Genomic DNA, 21,686 nt, shown 5'->3' on the forward strand with positions numbered 1-21,686 from the left:
TGGCTGGCCGAACGGATCAGTACCACATCCAAGTACACACCAGGACGCTTCACTGACACACTGCGACGTGCCCGATCCCGATGTGCCGTCGAAGACGGTCCGATGGTCGACGATGATAATATATATAAACAATGCGCGCTGCGCAACGCCCTCAATGGTGAGTTCCGGAGACGATTCGAACGGATTACGTTCGTCCTGGGTTGGGAAATCGTCGATAAGTTATATCGGGAACAGTGAAGAAATCAAGGGTACTTGATAATTCTCTTTCAGGATTGATATTTTGGGACATTCGATTACGAAATGAACTAATGTTACTTTAATATTAATAGTATCTTATCTTATGGTCTCTCGAGAGTCTCGTTCCATATTCGTTATGATTGATAATTTTGATATCGTTCAAGTGTCATGGCGGGTTATCATAATTCATAATAATATAAGAATTACGTACATCATATATGCTTACTATACGTGCATATGTGCTTCTTTTGCCGTAAAACTTCTGGTCGCGCAATTAATTAAAATTTTATATTTATAAAATTATATTAATGAGAATTTAAAAATTATTTAATTTGAAAACACAATTGTTTCTATAATTACATTCACTTATCAATTTACCAGACGCATTATCCCTTTTTTTAATTAATTGTTAATTCTTTAAGAAAATTTAATTATTTTATGTTCTAGTATAAATAAAATTTATATATATTAATATGATATTTTATTAAAATATTTTTATTTTATTTAATATTTTATTTATCGAGTATAAAAAAATTAAGAGAGGGTATTATTTTTTATCTCTCTCTCTTTCTCTCCCTCTCTCTTTCTCTCTTTCTTCCATTTTCTTGTTTAAAAATGTACATGCACTCTCTTCCTGCGATTCAGATAGGAATCGTAATAATAATTGTTTTTAATACCTACTAAACATTTTTTCTTACTTTAGCCAAGTATCAAACACATATATACTTATTTCATTTTAAGTTCCAAAAGTGTACACTAGTTCAATAAAAAACATATCTTATAATATACATATCTATATACAGATTATTACGTCAGCGAAATTTGGATAAACCGGACGGTGGATGTGGGTGGATAGAGAATGATAAGGAACAATGCTATCTCCAGCTATCTCACGCGAGCATTATCTTGACGATTATCGCCTTGACGCGATTCGGGAGCGAATTACCGAATTACCGAGCACCGCCGCTACAGTAGAGTGGTCTCGCTCGTAAGGTAAAGATCTCCACGACGGCTGCATACGCTGACAGCTGTGAGTAGTGTGGAACTCATGAGCTGTTCCAGTGGTTCATCTCGGACCGCTAGCGTGAGCATTGTCAATATCTTCCGGCTGTTTCTTCCTCGACTCGACTTCCGGACCGCCGCGTGAAAATAAACCGTGACGATCTCGCGTAGCTTGATCATACACCAGGATCTCAACTTTGGTCCACGTGAAAAAGCACCCTGTCGTTTCCCATGTCATAATGGTGAGTAACCCGATACCGTGTGCTCGCAGAATCTCGCCGACGTCTGCCGCGTCCGCAGATTCGACGCAGATTCATCGTCGTCGTGGAACGTCAACGTCCACTTCTAAGAACATCCTGTTTTCAGCACGATTTGCGCACCATCGTCGTCGTCAAACATCGCTAAAATTACTCTCTCCTGCCTGCAATAACGTAGCCTAGTCCATTATTTATGTTGCGTCCACGTTGATCAATGTGTGATGTAAACAATGTTACTTGCCATGACTCATACGAACGATATGGAATATGACCCTTCCATATGACTTGTGATTATGAAGGTCTCTGTATCGAGGATATGATGTCTGTAAGTAACGCCTCCAAGCTGACAATGTACCGGGGATACTAGTAGGTCTGTTCTTTTCAACTGAATTTCTTGCATGTTTCCTTCTGGAGTAAAAAAAAAGAAAAAAAAGATGAACGGCAAGAAGTTCAAATAAAAAAAACAGGCCTAATGTGTTTTAACAGTTGTTGCAATTTTCCAGAAGAAACGAAACTTGGCTAACACGTTTAGGAATCCATGTGTAATAAATATGTACTGACGTGCACTGCGACGTGTGGAAATCCTGTTAGTATCTGTTCATTTTGTTCACTGCAAGTATACGCCTCGCGTACCTTTCTGTTTGCAGTGTATTCTTGTTACAGTTAAGGTGACACTTGGTTTTGTCATGCGGAATAGATCAATCAGTATTATCTTTGGGTCCCTTATCTTATGGGCTGTGGCTACATACTTTTTATTTTTGGATCAACAATCAGTCGGCAAGGATCAAGATAAGGTGAGCTTGTATAATACACCATATAGAAAAATAAGATTGTAATTATCGTACACTTGCCTTTAGGAAAAGGACAAACTATCAAATCAAATCAGTAGATTGGAGAAGCAAGTAAAACAGCAGATAATTATAAACCAGGAACTTCTAGAAGGAATCAACGAAAGCAAACGTCTTAAAAGTAAGATGAGTTTAAGAGTTTATATATACATACATTTGAAAAAAATAGATAAATTAAATATAATAATTTGTCATTTTAGAAGAATATGATAGATTAAATGCCCAGTTGTCAATAGGTGATGCGGAGAAAAAAAACAAAAAACATGAAGTCAATAAGAATAAGAGTATATTATTGCAAAAAATCGAAAACAAAAATAAATGGAAGATGTCTAAAGATGAACAAAGCCCGACACAGGAAGTTGTCTTATCTGTAATATATTAATCTATGTAACAATTTTACTTAATCGTTTCTATCAGTTTCAATTATTTATTCAACATATTAAATTGTTTTTATTTAATCACAACTGTTACACATTCTTAATTTTGCAATTTCTCGGTAGACTGAGGCAACACACAGTATTCCTTTGAGACAAAAGCTTCCTGACGGATCTCCTATAATAGCTATTTTGGTCGTTTCTTGTAATCGTATTACAGTAGAGCGATGTCTAAACCAATTAATTAAATTAAGACCTAGTAAAGAACAATTCCCAATAGTTGTATCGCAAGACTGTGATCATCGACAAACTGCTGATGTCATAGCAAAATATGGAAACCAGCTGTTACATTTAAAGGTATTACTATACATTGAAAATAATTTGTTTGTATCACTATGTCTATTATTTAAGAAAGCGTATTCTTGATTTCTTTCAATTTTAAAGAGATTATACTTTCACTTGTATTCTTATGACGAATGGTATTACAATCTTTATGCTCATATTTCAGCAACCTGATCAGTCCGATATTGAAATACCACCTAAAGAAAAGAAATTCAGGGGATACTTCAAAATCGCACGTCACTATAAATGGGCGTTAAATCAAGTATTTCTAAAGCTTGGATATAATACTGCAATTATAGTTGAAGGTACGATAGTGTAGTCAAATCTTTGCATAACTATTATAATGAGTGCGACACATTTCTACAGGATTAAAGATTAATTAAAGATTTAATTAAGATTGCTTCTAATTTTTATACAGACGACTTGGACATCGCTCCAGACTTTTATGAATACTTCCTGGGGACTTATCCCTTACTAGTAAATGATAGCTCTCTATGGTGTGTATCTGCGTGGAATGATAATGGTAAAGCCGGCTTGGTAGACGAACATGCGTCACATTTATTGTATAGGACAGATTTCTTTCCTGGCTTAGGTTGGATGCTCACGCGCGATTTATGGTTGGAGCTTGCACCTAAATGGCCCAAATCGTAAGCGTAATTTTATATTTTAATGTAAGCTAATGTAGCTTGATTTATTATCTATCTATAATATTTGCGGTTTTAATAATGATATATCTGTTGTAGATACTGGGATGACTGGATAAGGCAGCCGGAACAGCGTAAGAATAGAGCTTGCATCCGCCCGGAAATCTCACGAACCAGAACATTCGGCAAACTTGGAGTTAGCAAGTACTTCTTTTTATCCATATTTTTTATTTATATATTATTTTTATAATACTGCATTTTAAAAATACTGCAGAGGAATGTTAAAGAGACTGATAAAAAAAATTAAAAATAAATAATTTGAGTAAATTAAATCGGTATAAAAATTTGTCTTGTTACTTCTAGCGGCTTATTCTTTGAAAAACATCTGAAGTACATCAAGCTAAATGAACAATTTGTGCCTTTCACCAAGATGAATCTATCCTATTTATTAAAAGTAAGAGAACAAACATGAGATGCAATTGGCAAATAAATATCTACTGAATTCAAAGTATATTTATAATTGTTATGTTTACTTCCAGGATAATTACGATATAGCTTTCGTCAACCAAGTGTATCAGTCGACAGTGGTTAGCTATTCCGAATTGAAAAGTGGGAATATTGTTGCCCCTGGTCCAGTACGAATACCATATTACACTCGTCAATCGTTTAAAAATATTACCAAATTGCTTGGTTTAATGGACGATTTCAGGGTAATATATTCTTTTCATTAAGATTCTTGTTAATACATTTTAAATTGTATTATTTTAAAAAATGTGTATTACAGAGCGGTGTGCCAAGATCAGGATACCGTGGTGTGGTGACGTTTTTTTATAATGGAAGACGCGTGCATTTAGCACCAAGTGCAAATTGGAGCGGTTATGATATAACATGGAGCTAACACATGATTATGCTCTATAAAGACTTGTAAATTGCACAAGAATATCGCGTGCAATTCTTCTTTGATATTCAACAGATTAGGTAACAATTGCGATGAATCAACAGTGAAATCTGTATTTATGTCAGCAGCATACGGCTATGCTCCATAGAATAAGTAGATGCCGGTGTTACATTCCTCATCGGTTCCTAATCGGTTTTAAACATACTCTTTCGTAAAGAAATGTGTCACACATATTTATAAGTTTATATATACGTGATTTATGCGTAAATGAATTATAATTCGTTTACAGTATATATATCATGTATTTTGTATATCTGCGTTTCTAAAGATTACATTTATCGTTTAGTATATTTAAATAATTGCTAAAGCTGATTGTATCTCATGTACATAAAATGCCGTAGTAATATCGATAAAGCAATATTCTTAATTAATTATTATCACGTATCTTCCGATATCTGAAAACGATAATGTGTTGATATATTTTTGCTCGTACGGCTTTTAAAAATTTTGTTATGAAGTTGTGACGTATGACAAATGAAGTATATAATTTTTTCGAAGAACCCAATCAAACTGTGCATCTATATTATTTATCTCACTATCCATGAGCTATATTTCTTAACTTTATTCTATGATCTCTTAATCTAAACTGATTTTTAACTTATTTTTACCGTACTAAAATATTTTTTAGAGCTTCAATTTCAATTTTTATGTTTTAATATATAAATAATATACATATTAGGTGTAGTAAAAAGAAATCCATTATTTTTCCAATAGATGGCTTTAGTAATCTGTATCTCGTACGCGTGATACAGATTATTAAAGCCATCTATTGGAAAAAATAATGGATTTCTTTTTACTACTTAATATATAGGTGTTATGACATTAAATGTTATGTACGATTAAGATGGACAAACAAAAAGTATATTTTACATGCTTCGTATTTATATTTATACAAGCTGTAACAACAATAATCAAGCAAATTATCACTAAATTGCTATTAATATGTTTATATTCACAGAACATATAATTATACTCATTTCTCTATAATAATCTAGATATCTGATGTGTCCCGAGTCTTGAAAATATAATTTTTACAGCATGACCAAAGTACTATAGCGATATCTGTTGAGAGATTTAAGATTTAAACCACATGCGATTGGAGTATTTCGATTTCTCATGTGGTACATCGGATGGCAGTCCAGGAGATGGATCTGGAAATGTTATAGGCTTTTCTGGTTCCGGCCGTGGCCTCGATGTGTTATGCACTTTAGCCTCGCAAAAATATCCATAGGGTGGACGTTCTATATTCAAATTCTGACGAACACAATTATCCAAGGCAGCTTGCGTTTTTCGGCATCTAAGCAATATTCATATTATTCACATCACTGTTCCATTGCCATCAGTATCAGATGAAGAATTAACGAAAATATAAAATGACATACGGAGTAAATTCCAATGTCCCCGTTGATCTCTCAAGGCAGTACATGTAAGCATTAAAATCCTCTAAGCAGTGTTTTTTCATCTTTTTAAGAATATCCAATGTGCAAGATGTCACGGCTTTTCCTTCGTTGAGACAGCGACGTGGGTCGCGCTCTTCTTGTCTGCACAACAAAAATTCCTGAAAAAGAAATAAATTCTATCTTGTTTATTTGTGTTAGAAATAAATTTCTTGCAATTAGAAGGCGACTTATATTTAGTATGTATCTTCAAAAGTACTAGATTAAAATATATAATTCTTATTTACAAATCTTCATGAAATAAATTCCTTGTATTTGTACATCACATTCGTTTTACTCACACTAGACGAGAAAACAATCTAAATGTAATATTAATAATAATATTAACTACATTTATACGTTGCTATTAAACGGATTTAATAATATCCATGGTTATAATTAATGTTTACATTTTATGTTAGTAGTTAATACTACTAACATAAAATGTAAACATTAATTAAATCCGGTCTTACAACTGATGTTATAAAATCCGATTTAATTAGCATTTATTTCATGATATAAGAAGTTTCTTACATCATCATTTATACAAAATTTTACGTTAGTATTAATTTTACAATAGTTAATAATTATAAGGATGTTACTGAAACCAATTAATTATGATTATAAAACACTTTATGATTTAATTAAAAGACTAAGGTTGGATTGTTCTATATTGTTGTCTTTTAATCAATTGTAATTTACTCTTGTCCTTTTTTCTCTTTTTTATTTTTTCTTTTGTCCATTAGATAAATTATCACATAGTTTATTCAAAAGTGAAACAATCAGTCCTAACTTATCTTATAAACTGTTTTAATTTATGTGCTGCCTCAGATGAATACAAATTATTGTTTAATTAAAAATATGTTATTATTTACAATCAATATTAAAGATATATTATTATTTACAAAGACGTGTATACATGTCATATATCATTACAGGGACTTGGAGCATTATGTAATTCCTCGAAGAGGAATGGCTCGATGCATGACGAACAGTGTAGGGTATCAGCGTGATTATCCAACTACTGAATGAAGTTACAACTCACATTGTTATACCATTCACAGGCCTTGCCGATATAAACGGACGCGGTTTGCAACACCGGCCAGCTGACGTTCAGCTCCTGAACGGTTAGCTCACTCTCCTCGGGTAGTACCGTCTTCGCTGTCGCCATGTTTTCTTTACAGCAGCACTCCGTCGGGAGAACTTTTCATTTGCGATCGGAGTCACTGATTATGAGAAACGCCTCGGTGCGAAACTTTCCAGTGATTTTAACGCGTAATTGTGAAGTGTACATATGCGCGATGAAATAACCTAACGATAACCTAACCTTAACGGTGTGTGACTTTCGATAACTAATTCTCGTTTTATCGATGTCGCAACGTCATTCGATTCGAGGTATCGATTTCTCGAGTCGATGGTAAAAAGAAAATGGAGCGGACACTGCGTGCACGGACGCGAAAATACGGAATATCACGTAAGAAAATGTATTACTAAACAATTGTTTAACACCGTAGTTTTGTATTAAACTAAACAAAGATTATATACGATAATCGCTAACTCATTTTATTCATTTTTTGTTTTAAACTTCTTTGTAATTAATAGCGGGGGTAATCATCATAATCGATCTAAATCTTGAGATAAAAGGAAAATGGAGATACCGCATGAATCACTTTTTTATAGAAGTATATGATATGAACACGGAAATAAATTGGAAGAAAAATTGTATTACTGAAGAAAAATTGTATTCTTGAATTACGATTTTCAAAATTAAATTAAGTAAAAAATATATAATAACTCCGATCTGATTTTTACTCATTTTTTGTTTCATATGATCAAGGATATGGGTAGTCATTATATTTTTGTATAATTAAAGATATAGATAATTATTATCCCGGAAAAAATATTTTATATATAATTATATCAAATTATGTAAAAATATATATAATTTTATATAATTGTATATAAATGAATATTTTATATATAATTGTATATATTAGGTGTTGGAATTAATTCGTAGCGTTTTTTAATGAAAGAATGTTATTTATTTCATATGAGCATTAAAAAATACATTAATGAAAGTACTTCCCATCACTTGTAAAACGCTACGAATTAATTCCAACACCTAATAATTATATATATTTATATATAATTATGTATATATATATATAAACTTATACATATAAAATTTTATATATATATAAAATTATATATGGTTGGAATTATACATATATAATAACATATGAAATATCCATTTATATACAAATATATAAAATTATATATAATTTTATATAATTTTATATAATTACATATAACATATTTTTTTCCAGGATAATCGATCCAAACTTTAAAATAAAAGAAAAATGGAAATGCATGTATAAAAGCGAAAATATATGTAGAATATTATATAAGAAATTTTATTGCTAAAGAATTCTCGAATATAATTATAATTTTAATCAAATTATAAGTAAAGAATAATTCTGTAATAATTCTTTTTACTAATTTTTGTTCCAGATTTCTTTGTAATTATCGATCGATAATTACCGCAACTGCTCTGAATCTTGAAATAAAATAATTCAATCGTGAAGAAAATGAATACCTTGATACAAGCATATTTCATGATTCAATCAAGTGGTAAGTGCATGCACATAAATTTTTCATACTTTTTATACTTTATGAATGAGACGGTATTAATATATGTGACATAAGATCAATTGAACTCTTAATTGTTTGCATCACATTATTATTATCAGTCATACTGTTCCTTATGTAATCGCAATAACATTTATATTACATCATCTGTAATCTCAACACTTAATAGTACACTTAACATTACATATATAATGTCGCATCGTAACATATACATTGCAACATACATGCAGCCAGTTCTCTCTCCTAAAAACTCGTTTGATAATTACAATTGACTATATTGCCGTACCTGCTGGCATATCTTTATAAGCATTGACGAAAGAACAAAGCTTTTTATCATCTTCATCGTAGCACATTAAAAAGTCTACCATTATTTCCGTTGCTCCCGTTCTAATGGCAAGATATATTTTACAAGCGCATCTCTCTTCTTCTCATTTATTATCTCATTCAAACATGATGATCTTATGAAATACATCGAGCTAGATCTTATGTATCCAGACAGCACACAATATTTATAAAATTTATTTTTAATATTTTGTAAATATTTTTGTGGTCTTAGATCGCACAGACAAACATTTATTATAAATATTATGAAATAAATTATTGTAAATGTCATAATAAATACTATGAAAATACTTAATGAGACATTATAATTCAAGTAAAAAGTACTTATTAAAAGTATTTATTTATATTCATCATAAATATTACGTAAAATATTTAGTCTATATTTTAATAATATTTCGAATAAAGCTTTATATAAAATATGTATGAAAAATATGTATAAAATATCTATATAACATTTCAAAAAAAGAATATTAATAAATATTTATCATAAATATTCTGTGTTGTCTGGATATATAGTACATTTATAAAGATGTCGCCTTATTGATAAAAGCATGACGATGTTACAAATTACCTTTAAATCTTCGTTGCAATCAATCTTATTGACTGCATTCTATTTTGTTGCACTTCTTGTATTTTCCTTTGCTGGCTGCAAAATTTTGTACATAAAATACGCATGTAGAATTGTATGCATTTACAACGCTACATTCATTAGTTCAAAACATCTTCTTGTTCTTCATTTAATTTACCCTGTGTATTACAACCGCGTTCAACTCTGCCTGGACATATTTCGTGCAAAACAAGTAGGGATGACACTCTATGAATTAAGTATCGAGATTTTGTGTAAACCAGATCACAATATTATCGCAACCACTAATATTATCAATGCAGCAGTATAAAAATGGATTTGAACAAACAAACCCAGACTTGAGCAAGCACAAACGAATGATCTGTTATCTCTGACGAAAATAAAAATTGGAATATGAGTTGAACGTAAAAGGAGAATAACAGGAACATAAACGAAGCTTCTGGAGGCAAAAATTGAGACCACAAAACATAAAAGAAGCGTAAATGCCTCTTTTACGTTTCGTTGTCTCAATTTTCGCCTCCTGGAAACTTCATTCACGCTTCTGTTACTTTCTTCTTATACATTCGACCTCGATTTTTATTTTCACCAGGGATGTCGCCGGCACCGTCTTTATTGAAGCGAGTGGTTCATTTATGTTTGCTCATTCGACTTGGATCTGTCTGTAAAAAAAGAAATAACGAAATATGAGACATCCGGGATATCACGCTTGTCGCATTTCTCGATGTTTTTTTTTTCAGTGATAGCAACAGAAGTCGCATTGTAACAATGCATCACTTATGCCATACTACGCACGCGACGCGCGATAAATGAACACATTGATCAAGCTTCATTTGACCCTAGACATCCATTCGACAGTAATCTTACGCACATTTTTCATATAATTTGTTAACGAAAACGAGTGTTATAAACGGTTTGGGGATCGATCAACGATATGTATAATAAGTTCATGTAATACTCGCACATGGGACGAAATTAATCTAATTAAAGTCAAAACAATGGCTCTCTTTTTTTTTGTAGTAACAATAAGCGAAATCGTGCATTTCTTCTGTCTGACCAGTGATATATAAATAATATTAATTTTTTCTGCGTTTTTAAATTAATGTATTATTTCATGTGACTGATAATAAAATGTCACTTAAAAGTTGACTTTGTGACGTATAACATTGTCATTTTTTAAATAAATATATATTTACACAAAATAAATTATGACAAACTAAATAATTTAATATCGAAATTAAAAAGATTTAGAGAACTTAATTAAAAAAAATATTCATTTTAAATTTAGAGAAATTTATTCAAATATAAATAGCTCAAATAAAGTTGCGTTCCACACAACACAATTTTCGAAGAAATGTCCTCTCCTATAACTGTGTTGTGTGGAAATGGACACAAAGCGCATCGTTTATTACACTGCGATTAATATCGATCGCCGTTACAGCGATACAGAATAGTGAGCTGCAAGTGTCAGATATGTACTTGTTTTTGATGCCGTCGATGTTGCCTTCCGGTTTCCGTCGTTGAATCGACATTTCAAAATTCTGAATGAGGTCGTCGTGATAGCCAGTCGGCGATCGTTGAAATTTCATGTACCCGTTTTTTCAAGCCACGTAACGCCGGATAATTCTCTAAGGCAGTCGCGCCGAAAATGTTCTCAAAGTTCTCCAACGCCACGGTGAATACGAAGTCCGCCCACGTGGTCTGCAAAGCAACGGGGCAATTTATCGAAACGAAATTTTTTTTATTTATCGTGATACCGCATAAAGAACTATTTTAATTAAAAGTCCTGGATACGCGATACTCGACGTCCGTTCAATGCGTTCGAGCTCCTATATCACTCTATTTCAATTTTAACGACGAGAGCGTCGAACAGGATAGCAAATAATATTTTATTTTCACTTATTTTATATTCCTCTGCACATAATTTAGTTTGCTTTAATATATACTTAATTAAATAGACTCTCGTAAAGGCAAGATCGTTAGAGAGGTTTCTCTTTACCGTAGAACCGACTGCGTAACCACCATTCTCAGCAACAGTTTGCTCGAACTTATTCAGGTAGAACGGTATTGTTTCCTTCAGAAGCTTTGCCTTCTTTTCCTCCTTCTTAAAGTGATCCTCCTCTGTGCGATATTGAAAGATAACTGGAAAGCAAATCGTGCGCGAGTTTTAGTGATTCATTGTGCAATTATTATGAAGTATATCATTGTCTGCGCTGTAAATATCCAAGTACTCTCAAAGATTGTTTATTGAACGATCGTATAGATTAAATTTCTAAATCCCCGATACTAGAAGATCTTAAGCGTCTAATTAGAATCGTTCGCATTATTATTCAGGGATTACGTTGGCGGAGTTGCGGTACAACGCACCACGTGAGATTTCGCGAGAATGCTTTTCCGTCCGCTCGATTATGTGACGACCTCGTGGAGCTTCGAAATATAGGTCGCGCGAGATCGCGCGTGTCTTTCAAAGAAGCGAAAAGCGGAACTACTTTCGCACCCGTCACTGAGCCGCCATCCCGGAGTTTTCCCGGAAATTTATGTCGAGCATCGCGCCCGCGTTGCGCACTTTTTCTTTCTATCTCCGTGATAGCATCTCCGGGAGCATCTTCGATGAACCGTTTCGTTTTCGACGGCGCAATATTCCACGTCTCTGTGGAAGATTCGTCTTTTGGAGCTCGAGTATCATAGATCGAAGATATCGATTGACGCTCGACTTGCAAACTTGACGGGACTTGATTAAGACTGTTTTCCTTTTAGGAGACACAATCGATGTGAGTGTCGTTCTATTTTTTTCTATGTTATTTATTGAAGAAGGATAGAATCACGTTTGTCTCGATTTTCTGCAGTTCTGTAACTCTTCTCTTAATAGTAACGATATCGTTACATTGGCGTTGCACAGCTTTTTTATTATAAACGTAAACTACTTATGCAACGACAATGTGATGCTATCGTTACTGTCATGAATGATGCTTTCTAGCAAAAGACATAATGTGAGAGTGGTACTGAGGCAAGTACAGAATATTTCATAACACATTATGTATAAGAAAATAAACCAATCAAAATCCTTCATTTCTTTTTATTCCATGAAATAAGACTAATTGATTGATTCTCTTATACTTTATTATGCTAAGTCCATACTCCGGCCTTAACAGTAATCGTATTATCTCTGTTTTACATTGACAAACAACAAGGATGTAATTGGTGCTTTCCAAAAGACTCAGTGTAATACAATGACCATTTTATCTTTGTTTAACATTGGCAAACAGCAAGAGTGTAATGACACACTGTGTTACACTGTATCATCAATGTATCTCTTGCTGGAAAGTTTCTAAAAGTTACAAGGGGTCTAATTGTAGGAGTTTTCCAGCAAGGACACAGTGTAACACAATAAATCATTACACCCTTGTTGTTCGTCAACATTAAGCAAGGATAAAATGATTCACTGTGTTACAACTGCATTCTTGTTAAAAAACGCCTTATATATAAATCTTTTAAAAGAAAAACAGTCGCGCAATGAGAACGATTCGGAACTTTCATCGTGGGCGATAACGATCCTTTGCAAAAACGAGAAATCGCGACTGGAGATAGACTCGTGACCGGCGAAAAGGAATATCGATTCGGTGTCGAGGTGGAGAGGGAGAGAGGATTGTAAGCGGCTTTTCGGGACCGTTGTGAACTGCACCAGGCATATGTATCACTTACATTGTTTCAAGTCTCCCAAGGTATCGACCAGCACATCGCACAGCATCGATTCCCATTCGTCCTTGCCCGCGAGATTGTGCTCACGGGCCAAATAACGCGCCACAGCGTTGCTTTGCGCTATCGGCTTGCCGTCTATCTCCAGAACTGGCAGCATCCCGTAAGGCATCGCTGTGAACAGGAGAAAGCAATCGGCGGGTCGTGTTTAAGCGCAAGCTTAAGTGGAAACGAAGGATTCGAAGCAATTTGTCTTCACTCGAGTTATCGATAAGAAAGTATACCGTACACCTTCGATTAATTTTAAATTGTTAGAATTATTTCGTCTTTATTAGTGTCGTATTCTTATGTATTTCTTTTGTTCTATTTGTGTTCAACGTGAATTTAATTTATAATTACAGGGTAACTCCGGTATATACGCCGCGTCTATAAAAATTTAATTTATTAAGTATTATTTATGATGTTTAAGGTAACTATATCAGTAAAAACTTTGTACTGTCTACTATTATGAAAAAAATATTAGAAATTCGAAATATTTATATTTGATATTAAAAAATGAACTTTTTTAAACTTTGCATTTTTGCCGTATATCCCATAGGGTGGGATATATCATACCCTCTACTCATAGGGGAAGAAGGGGGGGTGTATGTGGCTCATCAAAAATTTATAATGCATATAAATAAAACGTAAAATGACACAATAACTTATAAAATGCGTTTATAAAGTTTTATTAAGCAATAAGAATGATATGTATATGAAATAATAAATAATAATTACAATTTTCCCAGATGTATTACAAGTGTTATGACATGAGATACATATTTCATGTAATGTATTTATTGTATTTAGTGCACTGAATTCAATCTGCGCACTTTGTATGCTTTGGGCATAAATCTCGCTTGTTAAAAAAGCCAAACAGATGGGATATATAAGACAACAAATTAAACAAAGAATAAAAAAACAAAGTACTTGTATTTTGTTACAACATGCTTTACTATTCGTTTACACTCATGTATCACGAAATAACCACTACCTAAACTATCTAAAGTTTTAGATGCTTCAACAAGTTTTTTTGCACATCCTACGGTAATCATTTTATGTAGATTATAATTATGATGGCGCTACTTAACATAGTGACAAAAATTGATTCAACTCACAATAATTTCATTAATATTAATAGTAAGAAACTGAAATCATAATACTAATATAACATAAAGATATGTAACAGAGTAGTTGCGGGAAAATTACCCCCATTCCTTTTATTTTTTTCTGATTTTTACAGCGTAAATCACAGCGCGGCGTATTTCTCGGAGTTACCCTAATTGAAATTAAATTAAAATTGAGTCTCTTGCGCGAAGTTTTATTTAAGTTTATTAGAATTCGCAATGCAACAAATTTACATATTGCAAGTTATTTTAATTTGACTTCTGGCACTTACACTTCTTAAGCTCAGGCCAGCGGTCATTGGAGATCCTTTCGTCGATATAGTCGATGCCCGCATAGGCGAATATGTAGCGAATATGCTCGGCACGACCTCGTGCATTGAAGTAGATCAATTTGTACTTCGGCTGTTCCTCAGCCATCTTCCTTACTCGCGATCTGGAAACTTTTGAAGGTGTCAGGGAAGTTATAAGTTCAATTTCAGACTAATTACTGTCATTAAACTACTTTTGAGGAAGTAAGTAGAAATGATCTCCATATGGTCAGACAGGGCCAACGAAATTTGAATAGAACAAGATGACATTCGATGGCATTAATAAAAAGTATTGCAATTTCATTTTCAGAAAATTTTAGTTGTGCAATCATTCTCCGGTATTGTTTCATACATTTCTTTGAAACTTTCTTCCGAAAACATTTGAAGTTGTACAGATAAAAAGAACGATTTTCTGAAGTATCTAAAATTTTGTTAAATGCAATTCTGAAAATAATTTCGTTGGACCATTAAAATAATTGAATAGAATAGGTACTCAAGCATAATTATAATTTAACACATTATGAATTTAACAGTGTATTCATTCACTGTTAAATTATATTTAATTTATGAATTTTTAATTATTTCTATAAATCGTCACTACTCCTACATAATTTAATTCAAACAATGGAATTAAACAATTTAATGAAAATGTACTGAATTTGCCTGGAATTTGATTTATTATTTATACTAACCATTATTTACTTTAAAACTATCGCATAGAAAGAATGATTTTACTGAAGTATCTAAAAATTTAGGTAAATACAGGTCTGAAAATAATTTTGTTAGACTATCAAAATAACGATGCATAAAACTCAAGCAATGCTGCTTTGATATCTAATAAAAATTTTGACATTCTAATGACTACTTTAAACATCTTACATAATTATTTTGATAACAAAAATTATCCAACAAAATTATTTTCAGATCTAACTTCGGTATTTTCAGATCTGTATCTACCTAAAGTTTTACATGCTTTAACAAAACCGTTATTTCCATGCAGAAATGGATTGATTTATATTTTGATACACATAGAAGTTAAAAATAATAAAATGTTATATTCAATACAAGAGATTGGGCTACCATTGCTTCTTTGACATCTAACAATGCAAAAAGTTTTGACATTCGAGCAATCAACTTGGATGACCTACATAGTTATTTTGATGATCTAACAAAATTATTTACGGATTTATATCTATAAACTTTTAGATATTTTTAAATTAGATATAAATCATATAAATCTCTCTCTCTCTCTCTCTCATTCATAAATTAGATATTTTTAAATCGTTCTCTCTCTTTCCACGAAAATAAGGATATAAATAGTTTTTCGAAAGACAACTGACTTTTGTGTGGTCGTGGTATTGTGCGCTTACTGTGGGCTAGTTTTTGTTTCAACCTTTTCCAAACGAAGACGTTCTATCTTTGTGGGTGATCTACGTGATAATTCACGGTATCGCTTATGGATCCCGACTTTACCTTGAGGATACTATATGATCTATCTAGAGTATCTTCACTGCGGGTGGTCGACTTGTTTCGGGAAGTAACGATAGGGTTGCATGATTACGTGCGTGTGAACGGTGAGGTTTTATCAAATTTTGGGGATCGGAGGCCGGAATAGATAAGCCGCGGCATAACTGGCAAACGCGAGCTTACTTCCTGAGTTTCCTTCACAAATCGCGGGATTTCGTGCGTCACCGGTATATGCATTGTATACCTATATATGATATTGTATATCTATATACGCGAAGATGTGTACATTTTGCGAGCACGCGCGCGCGATCTAAACTAAACGTTATTGACCCACCCTGCTGTTATGTGTGTACGTGTTTATATTTCGCATATCAACCATTTCGCATCCTCGTTACTATCCCCAAAGTTCGACATACGATCGTTTCCCATTATTATCTCCATCATAATCACAGCCGCCGGGTATTATTGACGCAATTATTTGCAGTTCGAATCTAAATCAGGACGAATCAGGTAACTTAACTTACTTTGAGCAATCAAAGACATAGTATTCATAATTTAGTTCTTATATTCAAAATCGTCTTAAGTTCAACCTTGAGATATCACGAATCAATCAGACGGCCGCATTAGACGTCTTAAGACATTACTTAAGACAACCTTGAAATAAGAATCGATTATAAATATCGGCCATAGAATATGAACTGTCATCCATATCTAAATATTGTCAAATGTGGTCAACAAAAATAAGAAAGGAAGAGCATGAAGGCAGCCAGTCTTCTTTTCTAAAATATTGTGATTGGTTGAATAGAAAGAGACAGAGAGATCGTCTTTGCGTCCTATTTCTCTCATTTTTATCGATCAACTTTTCATATGGTTGGCGCAGTCCATCCTCTATGTCTTTAGACGCAATATACGATTCTAAAGTAACGCTGCATAATTCACGTTACTCGTAAGTCGACGAAGCTCTCGTCGACTTGAGACGGATCGCTGGATAAGCTGGCGGTTTTGCGTGTTAACGAACTCGAAATGAGAAAACTTCGCAAGAGTTTGTCGGCCACGCGGTGACGATGTATCTCCGGTTACATCTCTTGAAAAGAAGTCTTCCTTGATGATAATTATTTGATAATTTTACTTTAATCGCGTCTATTATTTTTTATCTCACGGCGGAGAATTATTCCTCCCAATGAAATTGATTTCTGAATCGTTTGAGTGGAGAACTGCAAATTGTGTTCTCAAGCGAAGTTCAAACTAGCATTAATTTATTCAAACTCGTTGTTATCATGGAAACAAAATATTATTCAGCAAAAGCGAGGATATTTAATTAAAGTTGTTCCTTTCCGAGGACGTGTTCTCTTACGGTTCGAAAATTGCTTCTGATCCGATTACTTCCAATCATAGGAAAGGCCACTCAAAAGCAAAGGTTTCATTTCTTACGCGGAAATCATTCATGCGACCGTACAAACGTGTAAGAAAATGTCCGCAGGAAATTACAGAGACAATTAGATATCAAGAATCTCTAAAATAAGAACATTGAATATAGATTGTAAAAGGGGGCTTTGATAAGTTTCGTTTGATTTGATCAATTCCGCTTTCCAGAATTCGGCCATTTAATTTCGTTTCTATACCCTCTCTCGAAATAAATGGACATGACCCAATTTCAATTTCTAACAACAACAACCGTGATCGTAGAGAGGAGGATTTTAAAGAACGGGTTTATCAAATTAAAGTGTATTGGTATTAATTTGCAATCCCTAAAACCGAAGAGATTTGTATACGAGGGTATGATGTGTTTATTGATTATCTCTTGTGGAATGCTTGATGTCCGACAATTTCCACCCTCCGATCGAGAGGGACACGTGACGAGGAACGTTGTTGCGCGAGGTGTGCAACGTGTCCATTGCAGAGAACGGATACAATCCACCGCATTAATTCGATGGATGCAGGCGCATTTGAATGTGTGCGAATCGGGTAGATGTAATCTGTACAGCGCGATTGAATACTGCGTCTACTATCTGACATTGCTCTCAATTAACATTCGCTTTTGTTTTCTCTTCTTCCCGTCAGAGATTGGAATAATCAATTTTTTCTTTTGCTTGAAGAAACGTATAAAGAACGTTTGTTCTGACAAAAATATCGCCCAATATGCAGTTATTTCTTATCGTTATGACAAGTGATGATGAGTTAAGAGCTTATCCGAACAAATTTGCATAGCAGCTTTAAATTCTTTGGAAGGAAATCTCACTCTAAAGAGTGAAAACCAGTCTTGAAGAAGATTTGTGGCTCTATTGTGTTGTTCTCAATTTGTGGCTTAATATTTAATATTTAAGAATAACATTTCACTCTTCGGAGAGAAGATTATGGAGCAGAAAGAAACTTCAAAGTAAGACATAAGCTGTAAATAAATCAACATTTTGGATTTGCCACAACTTACGTTATTGCCTTACGTCTGTATTGTGATTGGTCGATTTGCTAATTACTGCAGCTTAAATTTATCTTAAAGTTTTTTGTGTTTACAGCCTTAATATATGCAAGGAAAAATTAATCAACCACGCATGTAATATGAAGAACACAAGTGGCATCCTTATATCAGGCACTTAACCTGGGAATAGTCAATTTTTTAACGTAAACTAGGATGATTTTTTAATCCCAAAAGTAATCATATAAATTACATGTTGTATATGTACTGATTGTTCTACAATTTATTAGTATTGATGATTATTATAGGTTACTCAATATTAATACTTTTTAAAACATGTAAGGTAAAATTAAAAAAATGGGCATAAATCCTATTAAAAAATTACTGAGCATTATTTCTTCGTTTTTGAAGTGTAAAGATCATCCCAAATGACTATTCCTAGATTAATCGCTTAATTTTGTGTATATACATTATGCCATTCAAATCAATTCTTGATACTTGGTAGGCCCTAAGGAATCGATATCACTCTCTAATTCGCAGACATTCGCAGACGTCAATTCCATTGGAATCGAACTGATTTTTACCAAAAGCGCTGTTCGGATTTGGCCGTGATAGTCGACGATTTAACGCAGTAACATGTGCGAACAGACAGTTCGAGTCGAACATCGACGTAGGTCGCGCCGATAGCCGAACCCTGGTAACCATATTTGACGTAAAATCAATGGCCCCGTCTGCGAAAACATTAATTCGGCGCGTGGGCGGACAGCTGGAAGGATATAAGGTATAAAGGCTGAAACAGTATTAATGTTGACATTACGCTGACGTTCTCGACGGGACCGTCCTTGTTTCCTCGCGCGGCAGAAGTTCGCCCCGGCGAATTCATTAACCATGCCAGGCCATTTCGACGCGGACGTTTCGAGTTTCGGATGGAAGCGAGATTATGAAGAGCGTTCCGCGAAATTATCTCGACGGGAAAATCGATTTCGGTACGATTCCTCTCTCCTTTGAAACTCCATCTCTTCAGCTTTATCCGGAAGAGAATCATTTAATAATATTCACTGGAAAATCTGACGAAAGAAAAACAATTCCACTTCGGTGCTTTTTGTACCACCACGACACTCGACGATATACGAGCGCGATCTATATACTTATCGATACTTTTACGAATTGAAACCTTCTGCGGTATTTTTCACCTCGTGTTATTTTGCCCGTGTCTTTGCTATCCTTTTAGTTTATTAAAAAACGCAATCATATAACAGTCTGTAAATAAACGTACGACGCTAAGACCGCTCCTCGAATTATTATATCTATATCCTGCGGTAGCAGAGACAGCGCATATAATTCGAATTTCTTCTGAGAATTCAAGTATTTAGATTCACATTGTCTTCCATTTTTCTTTCAGTTCCCGAATGAAATGATTAATCTTCTTCCCAAATCGCGCCAATTTCCCCCCCCCCCCCAAAAAAATAAATTTAGAGTTCGTTGAAGGATTTGTCATTAAATTAGCTTCCTGAAACATTCCGTATTTGTTGGAGGCACATATTTTCATATTATCGTACTCGACATTGTGCGATATTAGAGTGTCGTCGAGAGCAATGAGTCTCGTTGTCTACAATTCGCAATTTCCTGGGAGATACGGCATCGTTGAAAGTATGATGTAAGTAGTAAAAAGTAGCATTTCTCATTTTCTCGAATCCTCCGCCTGAAAAGCGTAAATTAATGTTCGCGAGGTACATTTGTTTTCATTTCCGATGATTGCCGATATGTATCTGCGAGATTCTTCCTTCACACGAAACGACGATCGTTTATTGTGATTCCTACATAAATACTACTTTTGCGAAGTACTTGGCCCTTTCAGGAAAGCACGATCCTCTCGATATCGAAATCGTTAGTACGTTGGCTAGAAGCCAAATTCAATATCGGGAATATGAAGACCCGAGAGAAAAGATATTTCATGATATACTTCTTTGCCACATTTATCATCTTCGCAACACAGTGAGCTTTTTATTATTCTCAAGATTGAATTAAGTTTCGAGAAACTTGAAACCAAAATTATAACGCGTAAAAGAAATTTTCTTTTGCGAGCGTTTAACGTCAGGGAAAAGATAGATTGAGTAAAATAAAAGAAACTGGACGATGTACATATGCACGTACATGCGAAAGGATTGAATAAACAATGAGATATGAATATGTATCGTGGGATTTAGTTCTATCTGAAAATTTTATATTCCATGTACGAAGGGACGTGAGATGTGTGCGTGATAAATTTATGAACTTATTGATCCATAAAGTTATCGAGTTAATTGGAATTTGAAGCTGTATAGAAGTTGAACATAGAAATCGATTGAAATTAAAAACTATATAGAAAATAATAAATTTAATAATTTTGTAATTAAGAAAGATAACTATTATTTAATAATATAAAAAAAAATTATGATACGTAATTAATTCTTTATATTTACATATCTCATTAATTGTATTAACAGACATATTTATTTACTAAAATATAATTGACGTCTTCTGCAGATATACTTGTGTTAAGAATTGCGCGCCAAATAGAGCACATAAAAGCACGAAATAAACTCACTGCAAGTGACGAACTATGATACAACATGACGAACCGTTTTACATTACCCTGATTTTTTTCTTATTCTAGGTGCGGTGTGTACAATTAGATGTCGCAGGAATTACGTCGAATCACTCGATAATCGGGTCGGATTTCAAACTCACCCCGGCGCTCTCGTACGATCCCGCTATCGTCCCGAGAAAGGTGCACTCGTGCGCCGAACACGGGACCGCGACTGAACCGTCGCGTCGTATACGAATGGGATCCTGCGCGGCGGGCGGAGGACCACCGGTTTCCTTCGGCACCACTTGCGCTCTGCTTCGTGCTTGGGCACCACCACGAGTTTCAGGCTCCGACGAGCACGATGCGCAATCTCAGAAAATTTATACCACCCGCCA

At 34.0% G+C, this 21,686-nt stretch overlaps 3 protein-coding genes across 10 annotated transcripts; 1 reads left to right on the forward strand and 2 right to left on the reverse strand.

The window, feature by feature from the left end:
- Nucleotides 1-16: 16 nt before the first annotated feature.
- Nucleotides 17-5,172, forward strand: Mgat1 (alpha-1,3-mannosyl-glycoprotein 2-beta-N-acetylglucosaminyltransferase). 4 transcript variants are annotated; one of them, XM_087413169.1, is made up of 14 exons: nucleotides 17-157; nucleotides 1,041-1,481; nucleotides 1,606-1,866; nucleotides 2,000-2,082; nucleotides 2,160-2,290; nucleotides 2,354-2,465; nucleotides 2,545-2,714; nucleotides 2,845-3,075; nucleotides 3,227-3,365; nucleotides 3,479-3,707; nucleotides 3,804-3,908; nucleotides 4,068-4,158; nucleotides 4,244-4,414; nucleotides 4,489-5,172. In XM_087413169.1, the coding sequence occupies exons 5-14, from the start codon at nucleotides 2,183-2,185 to the stop codon at nucleotides 4,600-4,602; spliced, it is 1,470 nt and encodes a 489-aa protein (XP_087269295.1). In that variant the 5' UTR covers nucleotides 17-157; nucleotides 1,041-1,481; nucleotides 1,606-1,866; nucleotides 2,000-2,082; nucleotides 2,160-2,182; the 3' UTR covers nucleotides 4,603-5,172. The 4 variants fall into 4 exon arrangements, with proteins under 4 accessions (XP_087269295.1, XP_087269298.1, XP_087269294.1 ...); XM_087413172.1 differs by having other exon boundaries at nucleotides 1,606-1,821; nucleotides 2,000-2,086; XM_087413168.1 differs by having other exon boundaries at nucleotides 1,606-1,821.
- Nucleotides 5,173-5,501: 329 nt separating this feature from the next.
- On the reverse strand, nucleotides 5,502-7,423 carry ND-19 (NADH dehydrogenase [ubiquinone] 1 alpha subcomplex subunit 8). Its single transcript, XM_011055334.2, has 3 exons — nucleotides 7,144-7,423; nucleotides 6,045-6,220; nucleotides 5,502-5,959 (listed from the first exon to the last, which is right to left on the reverse strand). The coding sequence occupies exons 1-3, from the start codon at nucleotides 7,267-7,269 to the stop codon at nucleotides 5,737-5,739; spliced, it is 525 nt and encodes a 174-aa protein (XP_011053636.1). The 5' UTR covers nucleotides 7,270-7,423; the 3' UTR covers nucleotides 5,502-5,736.
- A 1,398-nt stretch (nucleotides 7,424-8,821) lies between these two features.
- LOC105145604 (glutathione S-transferase) lies at nucleotides 8,822-21,592 on the reverse strand. Of its 5 annotated transcripts, XR_015547339.1 has the most exons (6): nucleotides 21,453-21,585; nucleotides 14,807-14,974; nucleotides 13,375-13,542; nucleotides 11,672-11,814; nucleotides 11,152-11,373; nucleotides 8,822-9,735 (listed from the first exon to the last, which is right to left on the reverse strand). XR_015547339.1 is itself a non-coding variant. In XM_011055292.2 (5 exons), exons 2-5 carry the CDS (start codon nucleotides 14,949-14,951, stop codon nucleotides 11,206-11,208), a joined length of 624 nt encoding a protein of 207 aa, XP_011053594.1. In that variant the 5' UTR covers nucleotides 14,952-14,967; nucleotides 21,453-21,592; the 3' UTR covers nucleotides 8,822-11,205. The 5 variants fall into 5 exon arrangements, 4 of the variants coding, with proteins under 4 accessions (XP_011053594.1, XP_011053577.1, XP_011053586.1 ...); XM_011055292.2 differs by having other exon boundaries at nucleotides 8,822-11,373; nucleotides 14,807-14,967; nucleotides 21,453-21,592; XM_011055275.2 differs by having other exon boundaries at nucleotides 8,822-11,373.
- Nucleotides 21,593-21,686: the final 94 nt, after the last annotated feature.

This window comes from Acromyrmex echinatior, chromosome 14 (assembly GCF_024713525.1).
Source record: "Acromyrmex echinatior isolate Ae372 chromosome 14, ASM2471352v2, whole genome shotgun sequence".
NCBI lineage: Eukaryota > Metazoa > Arthropoda > Insecta > Hymenoptera > Formicidae > Acromyrmex > Acromyrmex echinatior.

What these genes read in the sequence shown, in the direction of transcription:
- Mgat1 (XM_087413172.1), top strand. Translation starts at nt 2,035, where the DNA reads ATGTGTAATAAATATGTACTGACGTGCACTGCGACGTGTGGAAATCCT. An exon ending in TACTGCAATTATAGTTGAAG is followed by an intron (nt 3,366 to 3,478) that starts GTACGATAGTGT and finishes ATTTTTATACAG; the next exon opens with ACGACTTGGACATCGCTCCA. An exon ending in GTTTAATGGACGATTTCAGG is followed by an intron (nt 4,415 to 4,488) that starts GTAATATATTCT and finishes TGTGTATTACAG; the next exon opens with AGCGGTGTGCCAAGATCAGG.
- ND-19 (XM_011055334.2), bottom strand. Translation starts at nt 7,269, where the DNA reads ATGGCGACAGCGAAGACGGTACTACCCGAGGAGAGTGAGCTAACCGTT. An exon ending in CCTGTGAATGGTATAACAAT is followed by an intron (nt 6,221 to 7,143) that starts GTGAGTTGTAAC and finishes TTTCTTTTTCAG; the next exon opens with GAATTTTTGTTGTGCAGACA. An exon ending in GGGACATTGGAATTTACTCC is followed by an intron (nt 5,960 to 6,044) that starts GTATGTCATTTT and finishes AATATTGCTTAG; the next exon opens with ATGCCGAAAAACGCAAGCTG.
- LOC105145604 (XM_011055292.2), bottom strand. Translation starts at nt 14,951, where the DNA reads ATGGCTGAGGAACAGCCGAAGTACAAATTGATCTACTTCAATGCACGA. An exon ending in CTGGCCTGAGCTTAAGAAGT is followed by an intron (nt 13,543 to 14,806) that starts GTAAGTGCCAGA and finishes TCCTGTTCACAG; the next exon opens with CGATGCCTTACGGGATGCTG. An exon ending in GTTACGCAGTCGGTTCTACG is followed by an intron (nt 11,374 to 11,671) that starts GTAAAGAGAAAC and finishes GTTGCTTTGCAG; the next exon opens with ACCACGTGGGCGGACTTCGT.